Source organism: Moschus berezovskii, chromosome 5, assembly GCF_049115385.1.
Source record: "Moschus berezovskii isolate FMDL1 chromosome 5, NW_MosBer_1.0, whole genome shotgun sequence".
In the NCBI taxonomy this organism is placed as follows: domain Eukaryota; kingdom Metazoa; phylum Chordata; class Mammalia; order Artiodactyla; family Moschidae; genus Moschus; species Moschus berezovskii.
Window position 1 is genome coordinate 96,041,405 of NC_142464.1, and position 16,973 is coordinate 96,058,377.

Genomic DNA, 16,973 nt, shown 5'->3' on the forward strand with positions numbered 1-16,973 from the left:
ACAGATAATCAAAGGTCAGGGAATTCTTACAGACTGAGACTTTGACTGAAAACCCCACAGTAGAACCTGGGTGACCTAGGCAGAGCCTTCTGCCTCATCTTGGTAGCTGGACAGAGCCTGGAAGCAAAAGATACTCCTTGTACTTGGGACTTGAGTAGACATGCTCTTTTTACTGAGAATCCCTACCATAAAGACCAGAATAGAGCTTTCAGTGAAACGAACTATTTTCCTAGTGCCTGAGAAAAGCTAATGTAAGCTTATTGACTTAGAATTTAATTCATTCAGATCAGTCCTCTTCTTCCTTAGATATGGGATGAGAGGGCTGCTGGAAAACTGGGAGGGGATGGACAATAATGTCAGTCTTCAATTAACCATAGAAGCCAACTATAGCCAGTGCCTGGTCTCCACTTAATCATACTCCAGGATTCCCAGAATTTGAGATGGTAGGTCTGTTCCAAATATATACACATAGTGCTTGCTAGGTCAAACCTATTTCAGAATTATCCCAGGGATTAGTTTTCACAAGGCTGCTTTTGATGGACTGCTTTTCTTCCCACCCCTGTTGGAGGCTAATTTTAACCCAAGGGAAGTATACTGGGTTAAGTTATGTTTATGTTGCATAGGGTTCACACACCTTTGGAAGGTAAAACCAGGAATATGTTGCCTCCAACATAACACAATCAGGTGGTCTCCTGGATATGCATGGTAGAAGGAAAGAAGGCAGTAGAGAGGTTTACTTTCCATATTAGAGAAACTAAAAATAAGCCAGGGGGAGTGAGCCTTAATATTTGTTTGTATCTTGCTAGGCATTTTACCTCTTATCTTTTCTTATCTTTACAAAAGCCTTTGACATGTGAGGTAGGGCTATGGAATACAGTTTTGTTTCTCACTATCCTTGATTTCTTTTAAAAGTTTCCTGCCAAGGGAGCACCATATGTAAGCAGTATTGGAATGAAATAACAGTTTATCTATTAAGACACTATAGTATAATTGTTTTATTAAAGTAAAACATATTTGTGATAAAATCTACTTGATAATTTTTTAGAATGTGACGCTTGTATAATGGTCATACAGATTATGAAATAGAACATGATCAACATAGTATACTTGTTTTTTAATGCCATATTTCCTCTCATTTTTAATTCCTTCATAGAAGGTATAACTTCTATGAGTTTCATTTGCTGTTTTAGTCTTATTCCATGATATATAAATTTAGATCATCACACTTTACCTTTTGTTCTTTTGAAATATTTGCACTTAGGCTATGAATTTTACTCAGTGCACGTTTAGCTTCATTCCACAAATTTTGATGTGTCCCATTTTTATGTTATGAATAATAACTGACTTTAACAAGTCACTGATGTTATTGATGTTAAAATAACAAGTCATTTTAATCTCTAGGACATCTACTTTGTGTTTTAAATGGTTCTTCTGAAAGTCGTCATCTCATCAGTGTTTTAAAAATATTAAGTTATTTCAGAGTCTACCTCTGATACCTAGTATATAGCTCTTTTAAATTTCTTTCTAATTTCTGTTTTTTGTTCTCTTGGGTTCTCATCATTCGATCTTGTCTACTAGTATGCCTAGTAATTTCTGATTGAATGTCAGATGTTATATTAGAGCTAAGTTGATACTTTAGATAACAGTTTCTTCAGAGATTATTTCTTTTGGTTTTGGCTGGCATTTAGCCATGGGGCAGGCCAACTTAATATTTAGTCTGGAATTGAACTGATTGGAACCTAGGTTTTGGTCTTTATGTGTATGTTAGTCACTTAGTCATGTCCAACTCTTTGTGACCCCTTGGATTGTGACCTGCTAGGCTCTTCTGTCCACGGGATTCTCCAGGCAAGAATACTTGAGTGGGTTGCCATTTCCTTCTCCAAGTGTTTATGTGGGTAGATTTATTACTAGTTTTCCCTTTTGCCTTTAATCTTGTCTTTTAGGGGTCTCAACTGAATGCTTCCTCTTGCCTGGAAAATCCCATGGACAGACATGACTGAGCGACTTCACTTTCACTTTTCACTTTCATGCATTGGAGAAGGAAATGGCAACCCACTCCAGTGTTCTTGCCTGGAGAATCCCAGGGATAGAGGAGCCTGGTGGGCTGCTGTCTATGGAGTCGCACAGAGTCGGACATGACTGAAGTGACTTAGCAGCAGCAGCAGCAACTGAATGCTTGGCATGTTTGCCCATCACTTTGAGACTGCTGAAGGCTCTTCTCAATTTCTGAATCTCTACAGCTACTTCAGTTCAATCGCTCAGTCATGTCTGACTCTCCGCGACCCCATGAATCACAGCACGCCAGGCCTCCCTGTCTATCACCAACTCCCAGATTTAACTCAAACTCATGTCCATCAAGTCAGTGATGCCATCCAGCCATCTCATTCTCTGTGGTCCCCTTCTCCTCCTGCCCCCAATCCCTCCCAACATCAGAGTTTTCCAGTGAGTCAACTCGTCACATGAGGTGGCCAAAGTATTGGAGTTTCAGCTTCAGCATCAGTCCTTCCAATGAACACCTAGAATCGATCTCGTTTAGAATGGACTGGCTGGACCTCCTTGCAGTCTAAGGGACTCTCAAGAGTCTTCTCCAACACCACAGTTCAAAAGCATCAATTCTTCGGCGATCAGCTTTCTTCACAGTCCAACTCTCACATCCATACATGACCACGGGAAAAACCATAGCCTTGACTAGACGGACCTTTGTTGGCAAAGTAATGTCTCTGCTTTTTAATATACTATCTAGGTTGGTCATAACTTTCCTTCCAAGGAGTAAGCGTCTTTTAATTCCATGGCTGCAGTCAGCACCCGCAGTGATTTTGGAGTCAAAAAAATAAAGTCTGACACTGTTTCCACTGTTTCCCCATCTATTTCCTATGAAGTGATGGGACCAGATGCCTGATCTTCGTTTTCTGAATGTTGAGCTTCAAGCCAACCTTTTCACTCTCCTCTTTCACTTTCATCAAGAGGCTTTTTAGTTCCTCTTCACTTTCTGCCACAAGGGTGGTGTCATCTGCATATCTGAGGTTATTGATATTTCTCCTGGCAATCTTGATTCCAGCTTGTGCTTCTTCCAGCCCAGCGTTCCTAATGATGTACTCTGCATAGAAGTAAAATAAGCAGGATGACAATATACAACCTTGATGTACTCCTTTTCCTATTTGGAACCAGTCTGTTGTTCCATGTCCAGTTCTAACTGTTGCTTCCTGACCTGGATACAGGTTTCTCAAGAGGCAGGTCAGGTGGTCTGGTATTCCCATGTCTTTCAGCTACTTAGGAGTTATCAAATGCCTTTAGAAGAAACAGATGAGCTGATTTTAACCTCACCTTCATGCAGTTTTCTTCTTTAGGGACATTGGTTGGCTGCTTAGGTTTTTTTTTTTTTATGTCATAGTGGTTTTCTGATTCCTTTAAACAGATTATGGAAATCCAGCTTTTCAGTTTTTCTTACTGAAAGGGTTAGTGTGATACAAGCTAATTTATGATAGCTAGAGCTGAAGTCTCTTAGAAACATCAGTTAGGTTGTAAATTTCTAGTTCACCAAATATACAGCTCCATGCCTAAAACCACCCATAAACAGAATATAAATTCTGGGATTGATAGACTTAAAGAGACATGAGTTCTGATAGTTAACTGAGCATATGAAACTGACTCTGAATCTACTTATTTAATCAGCCACATGGATTAAGATGTAACTCTGTTTTTCTGTTCATTTGCCTTGCTGTAAGAGAAAATAGCACACTTCTTGTCTTCATCACTACAACCTTCTCATTAGGAAAAATATCAGTGAATTTTGTCAAACTTTAATCCATCAAATTGGCTACTTTTCCCAAGGTGTAGAAAAAGGGAGGGGCAGAGGAAGAATTATTTCATTTATGGTGAGCAAGAGAACACTGTTTTCCTGCCCCAGCAGTTAGTATTGTTTGCCTGTAGTAAACAAATAAATTCATACTCAGAGAGCATAGTTTACTAAGATTCTGTTTGATCCAGTCGTTTCCTCATACTTTTGAGTTCCTTGAATTTTATGCCTTCATAGCATATAATTATTTTCCAATGCCACATCCTAGGCACTGCTCAGGAGTTGACTTCAGTGAGCTTAAAATGTGGGGTGATCATATAGTTTTTTTCCTTAGCCTGAGACACTTTTAAAAATGAAGGAAGGTAATATTAATATCTGCCCCAGTACAGTGGGGGTAAACTGGGACTTTCATACATGTCACTCAACTCATAAGTATGGTGACCCTGCTTTACCACTAACACAGATAGATACCTTTGCACTGGAAAGACATGGTAGTAGGTTGAACCTAGCAGGATTTTGAGATTGCCAGATGAGTTTGTTTGGCAAAGAATAAGAGCTGCCAATTTTCAAAGAGAATAGAAGGGAGGTGATCAGCAGGAAAAAGAGAAGCTAAGAAGAACAGAAGAGAGGAAAGAATAACAGGAAGAAAGCTGGGCATCAGCTCTTTGCCCAGGTAGCCTGTTGACATGAGGCATTAGGCAAATTGAGAATAAGTATAGATTGGAAGATTAAAATCATTCTTCTTGAGAGGAAAAGAGAATGTATGTAATGGGGGATAGCAGTAGGTATTAGCTTTGGAAAAATAATGAGAAAATATACTAAAATTTAGATGATTTTTTTTCAGGTATTATCAAACTTTATTTTTACTGAACTATGAAGTTCAGTTCAGTTCAGTTCAGTTCAGTCGCTCAGTCGTGTCCGACTCTCCGTGACCCCATGAATCACAGCACGCCAGGCCTCCCTGTCCATCACCAACTCCCGGAGTTCACTCAAACTCATGTCCACAGAGTCGGTGATGCCATCCAGCCATCTCATTCTCCGTCGTCCCCTTCTCCTCCCGCCCCCAACCTTTCCCAGCATCAGAGTCTTTTCCAGTGAGTCAACTCGTCGCATGAGGTGGCCAAAGTATTGCAGTTTCAGCTTTAGCATCAGTCCCTCCAATGAACATCCAGGATTGATCTCCTCTAGAATGGACTGGTTGGATCTCCTTGCAGTATAAGGGACTCTCAAGAGTCTTCTCCAACACCACAGTTCAAAAGCATCGATTCTTCGGCGGTCAGCCTTCTTCACAGTCCAACTCTCACATCCATACATGACCACGGGAAAAACCATTGCCTTGACTAGACGGACCTTGGTTGGCAAAGTAATGTCTCTGCTTTTTAATATACTATCAAGGTTGGTCATAACTTTCCTTCCAAGGAGCAAGCGTCTTTTAATTTCATGGCTGCAATCAGCATCTGCAGTGATTTTGGAGCCCAAAAAAACAAAGTCTGACACTGTTTCCACTGTTTTTCCATCTATTTCCCATGAAGTGATGGGACCAGATGCCATGATCTTTGTTTTCTGAATGTTGAGCTTCAAGCCAACCTTTTCACTCTCCTCTTTCACTTTCATCAAGAGGCTTTTGAGTTCCTCTTCACTTTCTGCCATAAGGGTGGTGTCATCTGCATATCTGAGGTTATTGATATTTCTCCCAGCAATCTTGATTCCAGCTTGTGCTTCTTCCAGCCCAGCGTTCCTCATGATGTACTCTGCATATAAGTTAAATAAGCAAGGTGACAATATACAACCTTGACGTACACCTTTTCCTATTTGGAACCAGTCTGTTGTTCCATGTCCAGTTCTAACAGTTGCTTCCTGACCTGCATACAGGTTTCTCAAGAGGCAGGTCAGGTGGTCTGGGATTCCCATCTCTTTCAGAATGTTCCACAGTTTATTGTGATCCACACAGTCAAAGGCTTTGGCATAGTCAATAAAGCAGAAATAGATGTTTTTCTGAAACTCTCTTGCTTTCTCCATGATCCAGCGGATGTTGGCAATTTGATCTCTGGTGCCTCTGCCTTTTCTAAAACCTGCTTGAACATCTGGGAGTTCACGGTTTACATACTGCTGAAGCCTGGCTTGGAGAATTTTGAGCATGACTTTACTAGCGTGTGAGATGAGTGCAATTGTGCGGTAGTTTGAGCATTCTTTGGCATTGCCTTTCTTTGGGATTGGAATGAAGACTGACCTTTTCCAGTCCTGTGGCCACTGCTGAGTTTTCCAAATCTGCTGGCATATTGAGTGCAGCACTTTCACAGCATCATCTTTCAAGACTTGAAATAGCTCAACTGGAATTCCATCACCTCCACTAGCTTTGTTCGTAGTGATGCTTTCTAAGGCCCACTTGACTTCACATTCCAAGATGTCTGGCTCTAGGTCAGTGATCACGTTATCGTGACTATCTTGGTCGTGAAGATCTTTTTTGTACAGTTCTTCTGTGTATTCCTGCCACCTCTTCTTAATATCTTCTGCTTCTCTTAGGTCCATACCATTTCTGTCCTTTATCGAGCCCATCTTTGCATGAAATGTTCCCTTGGAATCTCTAATTTTCTTGAAGAGCTCTCTTGTTTTTCCTATTCTGTTGTTTTCCTCTATTTCTTTGCATTGATCACTGAGGAAGGCTTTCTTATCTCTCCTTGCTATTCTTTGGAACTCTGCATTCAGATGCTTATATCTTTCCTTTTCTCCTTTGCTTTTCGCCTCTCTTCTTTTCACAGCTATTTGTAAGGCCTCCTCAGACAGCCATTTCGCTCTTTTGCATTTCTTTTCCATGGGGATGGTCTTGGTCCCTGTCTCCTGTACAATGTCACGAACCTCCGTCCAGAGTTCATCAGGCACTCTATCAATCAGATCTAGTCCCTTAAATCTATTTCTCACTTCCACTGTATAATCATAAGGGATTTGATTGAGGTCATATCTGAATGGTCTAGTGGTTTTCCCTACTTTCTTCAATTTAAGTCTGAACTTCGCAATAAGGAGTTCATGATCTGAGCCACAGTCAGCTCCTGGTCTTGTTTTCGCTAACTGTATACAGTTTCTCCATCTTTGGTTGCAAAGAATATAATCAATCTGATTTCGGTGTTGACCATCTGGTGATGTCCATGTGTAGAGTCTTCTCTTGTGCTGTTGGAAGAGGGTGTTTGCTATGACCAGTGCATTCTCTTGACAAAACTCTATTAGCCTTTGCCCTGCTTCATTCCGTGCTCCAAGGCCAAATTTGCCAGTTACTCCAGGTGTTTCTTGACTTCCTACTTTTGCATTCCAGTCCCCTATAATGAAAAGGACATCTTTTTTGGGTGTTAGTTCTAAAAGGTCTTGTAGGTCTTCATAGAACCGATTAACTTCGGCTTCTTCAGCATTACTCGTTGGGGCATAGGCCTGGATTACTGTAATATTGAATGGTTTGCCTTGGAAACGAACAGAAATCATCCTGTCATTTTTAAGATTGCATCCAAGTATTGCATTTCGGACTCTTTTGTTGACCATGATGGCTACTCCATTTCTTCTAAGGGATTCCTGCCCACAGTAGTAGATATAATGGTCGTCTGAGTTAAATTCACCCATTCCAGTCCATTTTAATTCACTGATTCCTAGAATGTCAACATTCACTCTTGCCATCTCCTGTTTGACCACTTCCAATTTGCCTTGATTCATGGACCTAACATCTAATGTGGTGTAAATATACATGACATTGGCAATTACGTTTTTATTTTATATTTTTTTGTGATTCATGTAAGTTTCCATCTTGTTTTTTTAGTTTATTTTTTAAAAGGGCATTGAACAGCCTATAGGTTCACCTTCTAATAAATCAGACTCAAATGACAAATTGTGAGTACTCCTGGTTATAAATGACAATTTATTACATTTATTTTAGCATATGCTACTAATGGCAAAGAATAATAGGTAGAGTTTAAATACTTGCCTAGTGACTACAATAATATGATAGCCTGAACCTACTTACCAGGTGATGCTGAAGGTCTGAGGGTGATGGTATGGGTGGGAAGATATAATGTTATCCCAGTCAGTTGAGATTGATTACAGTATGATTTTTTCAGTTAGCTATATGTGATGCATATCACTTGAGTATGAGTAACTTTCCCATCATCACATGGGGTGATCATTCCAAGAAGCTATCACTGTTACAATCAGTCCACTTGTTCTGCTTTATCTGTTTATAATCTCTAGTTTCTTGTTGTACTGTGATCACTGGGTTGTTAGAAAGCCAGTCAGAAAGTAAAGAAGTTAACTGAATTATTATAGCAAGACCTTACTTGGAAGAAAGAATACAGGTTAGCATTAGAGGAACCTGAAATGTACATCCCTGGACTCACAGATTTGGTATTGTTACCTGGTAGACAAAAAAGTGTTCCCAAATTGCTAAGATGGTCAGATTGCATGTGTACATGCTCTGTCATGACCGACTCTTCATGGACTGTAACCCTCCAGGCTCCTCTGTAGGTGGGATTCCCAGGCAAGAATACTGGAGTCAGTTGCCACTTCCTCCTCCAGGGGATCTTCCTGACTCAGAGATAAAACTCGCATCTCTTGCACCTCCTGCATTGGCAGGCAGATTCTTTACCACTGCGCCACCTGGGAAGCCCCTGAGCTAGCCAAATTATCTCTTAGCAGATGCAGCCCTTTGAAATTCATTTCTTTGGAATCAAGCTTGTTATAGCAGTTTTCTCCACAGTGTGTTCTCATAATTGGCCCTGCATGAAATCCAGGCTATGTATCCTTTGGAGCATCAACTAGTGATCTATAAGAAAGAAATGACTGTCTTCGTAATTCAATCCAGATGAGGTTGTTGAGTGATCTTCAGCCTGATTTTGTTATTTTCATTATCTTTTGCTGTTCTTTGTAATTCCTGAGTTGTTCTTCACCATTCTGTGTAACGTTAATAGTGTTTTTGTTAGTACTTTATTACTGTTCACATTTTATTGTGTAAGTCCACAGTTGCTTTTTTACTTCAGTCATTACTTTTTCCTTTATCAAGTATTGTTGAGGTACTTGAAAAAGGGAACCTATATGAATCAATAGTTGATGAGCCGCCTTTATGAGAGGAATCTGTAAACTTTGATTCATAGAAGAACTTTCCTTGAACTCTATTGCTATATTTTGTGACCTCCATTGAACAATATACCTTTCATATTATCTTTATGTGTCTTATTTCATTAGAGCTATTTCTATATTTGCTTCTCTTCATTGGATTTTAAACTTTAGGTGAGCAGAGTCTGTCTGTTCCTTGCAGTGCCCACATCAGGCCTTGAACATTTGAGGCACCCGTTAAATTTAAAGAGAATTAAATGGAGCTGAGAGTAGGATTAAATGGGAGATGAGAAAATTTCTGTCCCAAACAGCATTTTAAAATCTGTTTTCATATCAAAATGTGCCTTATTTATCTCCAAGTGGGAGATGAAGCATTCTTTGGCATACATGCCTATTCAAAGCTCTAACAGAATGTATAGCATAGAAACTTATTTAATTCTGTCTGACACAGTACTCCTCAAATTTATTTGACAAAAACACTTTTCTGTGAAGGGTCTCGACTACAGTAGACAGAAATCACCTCAAATTAATTTAAGCCCCAAATGGAATTTTCTGGCTTATATAACTAGTAATAATTCTTGATGAGTTCACAGAATGGAGAGGCTACAGGACTTCAGGGCCTGAGGCTGGGGATTCAGCAATCTCTCTTTTCATCCATTTTTCTCTCCTGATTTTGTGTTTCATTTTGGCCTTTGATCTCATTCTCTCCTAGTGTGGACAATCCTGTGACAGGCCCTTCCAGCAAAGAGGGTAACAACCTTAGGTGAAAGGGAAACATTGATTTTTACCCATTTATTTGAATGTTAATTTTCCAAAATGTTTCGGTCCCTGTGTGGATGGTGCATCCATCCTTTGGACCAATCACTGTTATCAGTAGGGGAGTTTACTAAGATGAGTCCTATCTAGTCCTTTTGTCCACTTAGATGGCCTGGATGGTGGTGGGATGCCCAGAAACCACTGCTTTAAGAGAAGAGTTAGGAAAGCTTATTGGAAAGAGCAGAAATAATAACCACCATTCATTCACTGAACAAACATTTATTTCATCTTTTCTTCTCAGCATTAAGGATGTAACACTGAACAAAAGAGATGAATATTATCCTACTATTAGGGAACATACATTCTAGTGAGGAGGCAGATAATAAGGAAGATAAGTAAAAATTGTAGCATGTTTGACTGTAATAAGTACAAAGATAAACATAAGGTAGGACAGAGGAGTAAGAAGAACCTGTGGGGAAAGGGAGCTGGAAAATTTCAACAAATGTGGCCAGCAAAGGTCTCAATGTTGAGAAGTGACTTAAGTAAAGATCCGAAGTGAGGAAGGGAGCCCTGCAGACATTCCATTCAGACACAGCATATGTGAAGGCCCTGAGCGAAGAGTGTGCCTGGTGTGTCAGAGGGAAGGTTTGGACCCTGGGATCGTGGGTCTGAAGAAGACTGGGAAAAAGCAGTTGGAAACGAGGTCAGGGAGCTGATGGGGAGCCCGATGGTGCTGGAGTTGTGGCTTGTCATAATAAGATTGCCTTCTCTCTCAGTGAAATGGGGACCAGCGGAGGGTTTTATCTGACTCCTGATTTGATTGCTCTGGCTGCTTTGGTGAACAGACGGGAGTAGGGTGGGGGGCAAGGGCAGAAGCAGACAATTCAGCTGGGAGACCAATGCCGTAACCCATGAGGGAGGTGCTTGTAATGTGGCCCAGGGTGGTGGCAGTGAAGATGGTGAGAAATGGTTGGACATCTCTGAAGGTGGCTCTAACAGGATTCACTGATAGAATGGACATGGGGTGTGTGAGGAGGAGAAGTGTGGAAGATGACAGTGTGGTTATGGCAAGGTCTGGGCCTGGGCATTGGAAAAATGGAGCTGCCATGAACCAGAGGAGCAAGACTCCAGGATGAGCTAGTTTGAGGGGACTCTTGGGAGGGGGGCTCGGTTTTGGATTTGTAAAATTTGCAGTGCCTATTAGACTTCTGAGTACAGATGTAATAGGACTGGACTTCAGGGAAGAGGTTCTGGCTGAAGTAAATCTGTTCACCTCTTTGTGACCCCATGGACTGTAGCCTGCCAGTCTCCTCTGTCCATGGAATTCTCCAGGCAAGAATACTGGAGTGGGTCCCTTCTCCAGGGGATCTTCCCTATCCAGGGATTGAACCTGGGTCTCTTGTACTGAGGGCAGATTCTTAACCATCTGAGTCACCAGGAAAGCCCATAGATCTGTGAGCCATCAGGACACAGATAGAATTTAAAGGCAGGGGGCTTGACGAGATCACGCAGGAGTGTGTGAAGAGAAAAGAGTCATCTGAGGACTAAGTTCCAGGTCACCTCAGGCACTACACATTTTTATTTTGGAATAGCTACTAGTTTCTCCAAGAACACTAGTGTCCTATAAACATAGTGTGAGATTTGCTGATCTCAAAGAATATATCTTTATGACTATTCTTCTGAGCATATAGAATACAGTTCCTCTAGCTTTAAAAACATGCTTCAATTTTTCCAAAATGGTATAGTCATCTCAGTAAAGGTACCATACAAGTAAAACATTTTGTGGAAGAATATGACTGTGGGATATTCTGCATGTAGCTGTGAGTCAGTTGCTTAGTGATAGATCCGGGCAGTTAGTATTCTAGAATGGGCCTCTAAAACCTCTTGAACTTTCCTGGGCATTTAATATTCTTATGGTCTGACTGTAAATGCTGCAGAACTCATTCCTTCCATTCAAAATATTTATGACAGCTGAATTACGTGCAAAGGAAGCGATCAGTTCTGTGGGGGATAAACTGTTCTAACCCTCAGGGAGCTAAGCACAAAGACTTCGACCTTGGCAAAAGCATGATTCCAAAATGAATGTTTCCGGGACAAATTGAGAGAGTAGGATTGACATATATACACTACCATGTGTGAAACAGATAGCTAGTGGGAAGCTGCTGTACAGTACAGGGAGCTCAGCTCAGTGCTCTGTGATGACCTAGACAGGTGGGATTAGGGTTATAAGGGAGGCTCAGGACGGAGGGGATATATGTATACAGATAGCTGATTGACAGTGTTGTACAGCAGAAACACAACATTGTCAAGCAATCATACTCCAATTTTAAAAATTTAAAAAACAAATGAGTGCTTCTGCAGTTCCCTAGGAGCAGTGCTGGAAGAGTGGGTAGGCTTGTTCTGAGCTCTGAAGGAGGTTTAGAAAAGGTAGAAATGAGGAAAGGACAGTTTTTTGGTCCTAAACGTGGGAGACTAAGTACCTCAAACAGGAGATTATGATCAGATTACCTACCTAACTACAGCATAGAGTGCTGGAGAGAATGGCAAGTACAGTCAGATGATTATAGAGCTTCATGGCTCATGTTGGTAATGGGAGCTCTCTCTGGAAAGAGTCGGAAGATTACTCTAGCAGTGGTATTTCATTATGCCTTTGGGTCACTAGGAAGAATTGGGGGTGGGAGGAGATGGGGACGACAGAGAATTAGATGGCTGGATGGCATCACCGACTCGATGGACATGAGTTTGAGTGAACTCCGGGAGTTGGTGATGGACAGGGAGGCCTGGCGTGCTGTGATTCATGGGGTCGCAGAGAGTCGGACACAACTGAGCGACTGAAGTGAACTGAACTGAACTTGGGTCACTTGACCATATCCCACACTCTACTCCATGTTACACAGACCAATTCATTACTGCAACTTCCTTTGACTAAAATAACAATTTGATGGTTTTAGACTATTCCCATGGCTGCTCTTTTCGTATCTGTAGAAATAAACAGACTTTTTGGAAATATTAGTATTACTTGAAGGATTAATGGTATAAACTTTGGAAAAGTCTTTTACTGCTAGAAGTAGTCATATTTCTAACATCCAAAAATATATATCTTGCCTTTGTGGTTTTTTTTTGATTTCCACTAAACTATTAGTTCCAACTTCCTTCTTTTTTTTTTTTTGCCTCGCAGTTTTCTTCTTGTATGAAGTTCCAAAGGCAAGAATCTTGTTAAAATGCTACTGAAGGTGATGGTTATGGGGATCACTTTTCATGACACTTATTTTCCTTTATTGAGAACTCTTTGTATGGAAATAGAAAATAAAACTCTACTGTAATTTTTCATTACTGGGGAAGATTAGGCCACGCCTCCCACTTCCCATATGGGTGATAACCCGTGGCAGAAAAAAGTTCACTGGTAACTTTTAACTTAAGCGGGGAGACATTCATATTGGTGAGAAGTGTATATCAGAAGTCTTCTTGCAAAATTCATATCTCTATCTTTTTGTGATTGTTGAGATGTTTTCCTTGAGCTGTTGGGAGACGTTTCCCACTCGTTGAAGGATACTTGAACAAGCCTATTCTAAGTGGGAGCTGGGTTGGAAGGGGAAAGGAATGAATAACATCTACAGGATAAGTCTTCAAAGTGACTGTTAGGCAACTTTTCAGTTCAGTTCAGTACAGTCGCTCAGTCGTGTCTGATTCTTTGCGAACCCGTGGACCGCAGCACGCCAGGCCTCCCTGTCCATCACCAACTCCCGGATTGTACCCAAACTCATGTTCATTGAGTTGGTGATGCCATCCAACCATCTCATCCTCTGTCGTCCCCTTCTCTTCCCCCAATCTTTCCCAGCATCAGGGTCTTTTCAAATGAATCAGTTCTTCGCATCAGGAAGTATTGGAGTTTCAGCTTCAACATGTCCTTCCAATGGACACCCAGGTCTGATCTCCTTTAGGATGGACTGGTTGGATCTCCTTGCAGTCCAAGGGACTCTCAAGAGTCTTCTCCAACACCACAGTTCAAAAGTATAAATTCTTCAGTGCTCAGATTTCTTTATAGTCCAACTCTCACATCCATACATGACTACTGGAAAAACCATAGCCTTGACTAGACAGACCTTTGTTGGCAAAGGCAACCTTTACTCTCCAAGAAAAGTACTTTACACCTTTACCTTTCTTCTCAAGCTCCCATGTATGTCCGTCTTCCTCCTCTTCACCATCAGGTCATTTATCTTTCACTGAAAAAATGTAAGTCCTTGGAATCCTCATCTTCACCCCACAGACTTCCCAGATCACCCCTGACTGTACCTAGAGTCTGCCTTGCCTGGTTAGAATGGATGAGCTGTGTTCCATCTGGATTTAATGCCTCTGGTTATGCATGGATATCTCTCTTCTCAATAGTTCAAGGTTGCTTGAGCTGATTTGCAGTTATGCCCATTTCTCCTACAGTAGTAATCTGTCTTTACTAGATCATCTTCATGAACATTCCAAATTGTGATCATATTCCCCATGAAAAATAATTCTCCATTTTATCCCTTTCTTCTCTTACCTCCTTAATTCTTGACTTTTCTTGGTAGCAACATTTCTCAAAAGAATTCTCTCTACTCCCTGTCTCCATTTTTTCATGTCTTATTCTTTGCTGGGTAGCCTGGTGTCCGCTGTTGTATGGATCACCCAGCACTTCAATCTTGTCAAATTCATTGGTCTCTACTTTCTTTTAAAAAACAATTTGTAATAATTTGGCTGTGCTGGATCTTTTTAGCTGTGATTCTTTTTATAGCTGTAGCATGCCAACTCTTAGCTGCCACGTGTGAGATCTAGTTCCCTGACCAGGGATTGAACCCAAGCCCCTTGCATTGGTAGTATGGAGTCTCCCATAAGACCACTGGGACTTCCCTCGTGGTCCAGGATCCATCATTAGTCCTTTCTTAGTTTTCATCTTATTTGAACTTCCAGAAGCCTTTGACACTGAAGCAGATAATCCTGTCCTCATTGTTCCCTTTCTTCACCTGAAGTCCTGGTTGGTGAAGGCCTGTTTTTATTCCTACCTCCAAGGCTGCTCTTTTTCAGTGTCCTCTGCCAATATTTACTTCCATTCCTATAAAAGGTAAAGTAGACCAGGGTTTAGGGTCAACGGACAGATGTTAAGGGTCAATGGACAGCCCTTTCCTCTGTCTACACTTACACCCGAGGTTGTGTCATCCTATCACATGGTCTTAAATCCTGATTACATGGTGATGTCTCCTAAATTTAGGTCTTTCTACTCCACCTTTCCATGGACTTTTCTTTCGTGGGTAAGTTCTATTTAAAACATCTGAAACTCCTTACTGTGGCCTTCAAGACCCTCACCTGCTGGCCCCCCTCACGTCTGCAACTTCACCTGCTGCCATTTTGTCTGCTGTGCGCCATCTGCTCCCACACACTTGGCCACCTACTGTTGTCGTCACTGCACAGCTCTTGCCTGGCTCAGAGGCTTTGCACTTTCTCTTCTCTTTGCCTAGAATTTTCTTTGCCCAGATCTTTACTTGGCTTGTCCCCTTACCCCAGTGTCAAATGTGCTTCTTCATAGGCCTTCTCTGACCTCCTTGTCTAAAGATATATCCTCTTACATGTCTTACTTTTTCTTCTCAACACTTGCCACTGCTTTAAATTCTGTTTTACTTCTTTCCTGCTGGAATACGAGCTCAAGAAGGCCATGTCATTAGTTGACCTATCCCTTATCATCAGGGCTTAGATCAGTTAAACTTATGTTTATTGAGTTGAATAAGTAAATGAATTGATACGTATGTAAATATTGTTTTATATGTAAACCACATGACTATACGCTTAATGTTTTTGCATCCAAAATACAGAGAAATGCTTATTAGAATGGTTAGACATTAGAGAAGAATGGCTATCTAGGGCCTTCCTGGTACACATACTCATAAAGAAATTTCTTTGAGTTCCCTTCTCTGGAAATAAGTTGTGTCTTCTTGGCTCTTCCCATGCAGCTGAAGAATAAGTTCATGAAAAAACTGCCACGTGATGCAGAAGCTTCCAACGTGCTTGTTGGCGAGGTAGACTTCTTGGATTCTCCTTTCATTGCATTTGTTCGGCTGCAGCAGGCAGTCATGCTGGGTGCCCTGACTGAGGTCCCTGTGCCCACAAGGTAAGCTGCTCCCTGACCTGCTGGGGTCCACAGTGTGGTCATAGGGAAAACTCCTCCCCCTCAGGCTAGAGAGCCAATAGAATGAGGGTACATCCAAAGCAAGCATGTTGGAAAGGTTTAACTTGAAATTATGCTCTCAGTTGACTTGGCACATGTATAGTAGTAATAATGATTATAATAATTCATTGGACTATGAAATAGTTTCTGATGGATTAGCCTATTTAATACTCATAATAATTTTTAAAGTATAAACTATAAGGGATTTTATAGATGAAGCAACAGTTTGAGAGTTTAAGTAACTTCTCCAAGATCATATAGATGGTAAATGGTTCAGAGGTCTGAGTTGCTTTCATTTGCTCTCTGTTTTATTAGAAAATTGATAGTGGGTATGTTCATACATACATATACACATTATATATATATCAATATATGTAAATGTGTCTAGGTGTACATATATAGACATGTATATATGTGTTTTGACTCAGTGGTAAAGAAATCCTCCTGCCAGTGCAGGAGATGCAGATTTGATCCCTGGGTCAGGAAGATTCCCTGGAGAAGGAAATGGTAATCCACTCCGGTACTCTTGCCTGGAGAATGTGGACAAAGGACCCTGGTAGGCTACAATCCATGGGGTTGCAAAAGAGTTGGACATGACTGAGCAACTAAATAACGATAGGTGTTTATTATATATATGCACAAAAGTAAAAATCATTAAGTTGTACACTTAAATTTGTATGTTTTACTGTTAATGTGTTAGGAGTCATAAAGTTTTATTTTAAAAGAAAGTATGCTACTGTTATTACAATCATGTACTCATACTGCACAGTACCTTAGAAGTCATCCTTTTTTGTTTTCCTCTGTAACTGAGCCCAGTAGAGGAGCTAGGAAGCTTGACTTCTATGTCAAGTGTAGTAAGCTATTGTATTGAAGCTAATGCTTCAGATAAACTTGTGCTTAGGAATAGGTTAAAGAGAAGTCTATAATCTTCAGGTTGACATTAGAAAATTATTATAAAATAGGGCTTTTTTTGGGGGGGAGTGCCCAGGGCAAGGGCAGGGAACTTTTCTTTAGGTTTCTTTTGGTGAGCAGGAAAGGCTATGGATTTCCAGTGGTCTCAGATGGTCTGAGCAAGGCAAACCAACAAGATAAGGGGCTCAAGATTTATTCTGAGCCAATTCAGGAGGAAAATTAGGAGAACGT

At 40.9% G+C, this 16,973-nt stretch overlaps 1 protein-coding gene across 7 annotated transcripts in view; it reads left to right on the plus strand.

Moving 5' to 3' along the window:
- Positions 1 to 16,973, plus strand: part of SLC4A4 (solute carrier family 4 member 4) — a 368,998-nt gene that overhangs the window by 239,471 nt on the left and 112,554 nt on the right. For all 7 annotated transcript variants that reach the window (XM_055434873.2, XM_055434874.2, XM_088836384.1 and 4 more), the window contains one exon: positions 15,616 to 15,773. In XM_055434873.2, coding sequence (XP_055290848.2) covers positions 15,616 to 15,773 — 158 coding nt within the window. The remainder of the gene's footprint in view (positions 1 to 15,615; positions 15,774 to 16,973) is intronic.